This window comes from Impatiens glandulifera, chromosome 9, assembly GCF_907164915.1.
Source record: "Impatiens glandulifera chromosome 9, dImpGla2.1, whole genome shotgun sequence".
NCBI lineage: Eukaryota > Viridiplantae > Streptophyta > Magnoliopsida > Ericales > Balsaminaceae > Impatiens > Impatiens glandulifera.
Window position 1 is genome coordinate 7,195,915 of NC_061870.1, and position 2,696 is coordinate 7,198,610.

General features: G+C 30.5%; 1 protein-coding gene across 1 annotated transcript; it reads left to right on the forward strand.

Annotated features, from left to right (window-relative positions):
* The first annotated feature begins 651 nt into the window (after window positions 1-651).
* Window positions 652-2,696, forward strand: LOC124915286 (xyloglucan endotransglucosylase protein 2-like). The gene is made up of 4 exons (XM_047455978.1): window positions 652-922; window positions 993-1,093; window positions 1,194-1,387; window positions 2,140-2,696. The coding sequence occupies exons 1-4, from the start codon at window positions 733-735 to the stop codon at window positions 2,537-2,539; spliced, it is 885 nt and encodes a 294-aa protein (XP_047311934.1). The 5' UTR covers window positions 652-732; the 3' UTR covers window positions 2,540-2,696.

A 2,696-nucleotide genomic window follows, 5' to 3' on the forward strand; every position in this document is an offset into this window, starting at 1 on the left:
AAAACTTCTATTATTTATAAAATAAAATTTATCTATTATATAATTCAAATCAATATAAATTCAACAAAATCTAGTTAAAAATAAATCATTATAATATTTACTAAAAACTTTTTTTCCATCTTATTTCGTTGAACAATTTTCATATCTATCATTTCCGAAAATGATTTTTTTTAGTAACGGTAGAAGCTAATAAAATCAAAATAAGTTAAATAAATTTATCAATTAAATTATAATTTTGTGAATCGTTTATTTTAACTAATCTGCGACACAATTATCAATGGAAGACATATTTAAAAAAATTATTATGAGAAACATAAATTTTATAATGAATAAGTTGAGATCTCAAATAAAACATTTTCTTTAGTAAAGTTTTCTAAATATTATTTTTCAACCAATTTGTAATTATCTTATGTTTTAAATAATTTAAAATTAGCATTAGGGTCTAAAAACAAAACAATATCTAAAAGTCTGACTTATTCACTAGATCTGAACAACTCTTCTGATTGTAATCTAACACTATTTTTTTAAAAAAAATCTATTTTATAAATATATATAATTTATATGTATATATATATATTATATTATTATATAAAAAATTAAAAATTGAGTCTGGGCTACAGCCCACACCCGTGGGTGGCTCCGCCATTCCATTGCTTGGAATGAGCCCTATATTATGACGAATCTCGTTGTGCTTCTTACACAGATCTTCCCTCTCTGAAAGGTAAATTAACAATGGATTCAAATAAGTTATGGATCCTTTCACTGTGTTTGCTAGTTATGGTGTTGGGAACAAAGGCGACTGCTCCAAAGAAGCCAGTGGATGTCCCATTCGGCAAGAACTATGTTCCCACTTGGGCATTTGACCACATTAAGTACTTCAATGGCGGCTCTGAGATCCAACTACTCCTAGACAATTACACTGGTAATACATCTATAGATTTCATTCCTTTGATTAATTTTAAAATGATTATTGATTCATCATGATTATGAAGGAACGGGATTTCAGTCCAAAGGTTCATACTTGTTTGGCCACTTCAGTATGCAAATGAAGTTGGTTCCCGGAGATTCTGCCGGCACCGTCACTGCCTTCTACGTACGTATATAAAACTTCGGTCTTATCCTCACTTTGTATCTATCTCTATTGCTAGCAATAATGGATTCGTTTTTGGTTTTGTTTTTTTATTATAAAATAGTTGTCATCTCAAAACTCGGAACACGATGAGATAGATTTTGAGTTTCTGGGTAATCGGAGCGGGCAACCATACATTTTGCAGACGAATGTATTCACGGGAGGAAAGGGTGACAGAGAACAGAGGATTTATCTTTGGTTCGATCCAACCAAGAACTACCATTCTTACTCCGTTTTGTGGAATCTCTACATAATAGCGTTTGTTCCTAAATTCTCTCTATTCTTACATTAATAAACACGAAACACACTAGAACTTTTCTTATAACATTTAAACTAACTTTGATGGTAATTTTTTTCCAATCACTCCTTCACAATGTAGAAAGAGATTATGGACCCATTTGAAACAATTTCTTATAGCTGATTTTTTATTTATTTATTGACAGAATATGTCTATGCCTTGTTTTAGGATTATTTAAATAATTTTGTATAGTATTAGATTCTGAAATATTAGGCTGTTAATAAAAATTATTTGTTTTAAAAAAATTTATATTTTAATATTTTAATTGATAAATTAGTGGATGAAAAGATAAATAAAAGAATGATAAGTTATTTAAATAACACATAATTTTATTTTTCTAAAACCTATACCATGATTGGCTCCAAAAATTATTTCCAAACATCCCTTTATATATAATAGTTTTTTTTTTATTGATCTCTGCTTTTTAATAGACTGTTCCTGATTTAGATCTCGGCTTTAGGAAAGCGTGAAAACAGCATTGAATAATGAATATTGTCTGAAAAAGCACCTTTCTTGTTTGGAATTGGACCTTTCAAGACTCCCCCATGTTACTTAATAATATTAAATAGTTATTATTTTAGTGCATATTTCAAGTTATTATTTTATTACCTCATTTCATTAAAAGCATTATTAAAGTTAAAATTAAAATGTTACAATTTATTTATTAACTTACAACATAATTCAATATATATGTGATATGTATGATTTGCAGATTTTTTGTAGACGACGTTCCAATTAGAGTGTTCAAAAACTGCAAAGATCTTAGAGTGAAGTTCCCCTTTGACCAACCCATGAAGATCTATTCAAGCCTTTGGAATGCCGATGATTGGGCCACAAGGGGAGGTCTGGAAAAGACGAATTGGGCCAAGGCTCCATTCAATGCCGCCTATAAAGGCTTCCACATAGACGGTTGTGAGGCATCTGTTGAAGCTAAATTTTGTGCCACACAAGGTAAACGTTGGTGGGATCAAAAGGAGTTTCAGGACTTAGATGCAGTCCAATATCGCCGTCTTAAATGGGTTAGAGACAAGTACACAATTTATAACTATTGTGTTGATCGTAAGAGATACCCCGTAATGCCACCCGAATGTGTTCGTGACCGTGATGTTTGAAGTTGCATATCATGTACAAAATTTTATGGCTTGTATAGGCCATTTAATTGATGTTGTCTTGTATAAGTATTATTACTACCCTTGTTTGTTTTATGGTTCTATCCTAAAACGTGTGGTATGGTCATTCAATTATTCAAGTGATGCATTATTGGCTATA

Excerpts from the sequence above, each read along its gene's own strand:
- LOC124915286 (XM_047455978.1), top strand. The coding sequence starts at position 733 with ATGGATTCAAATAAGTTATGGATCCTTTCACTGTGTTTGCTAGTTATG. Across the intron at positions 923-992 it reads ACTCCTAGACAATTACACTG|GAACGGGATTTCAGTCCAAA; the intron begins GTAATACATCTA and ends ATGATTATGAAG. Across the intron at positions 1,388-2,139 it reads TGGAATCTCTACATAATAGC|ATTTTTTGTAGACGACGTTC; the intron begins GTTTGTTCCTAA and ends TATGATTTGCAG.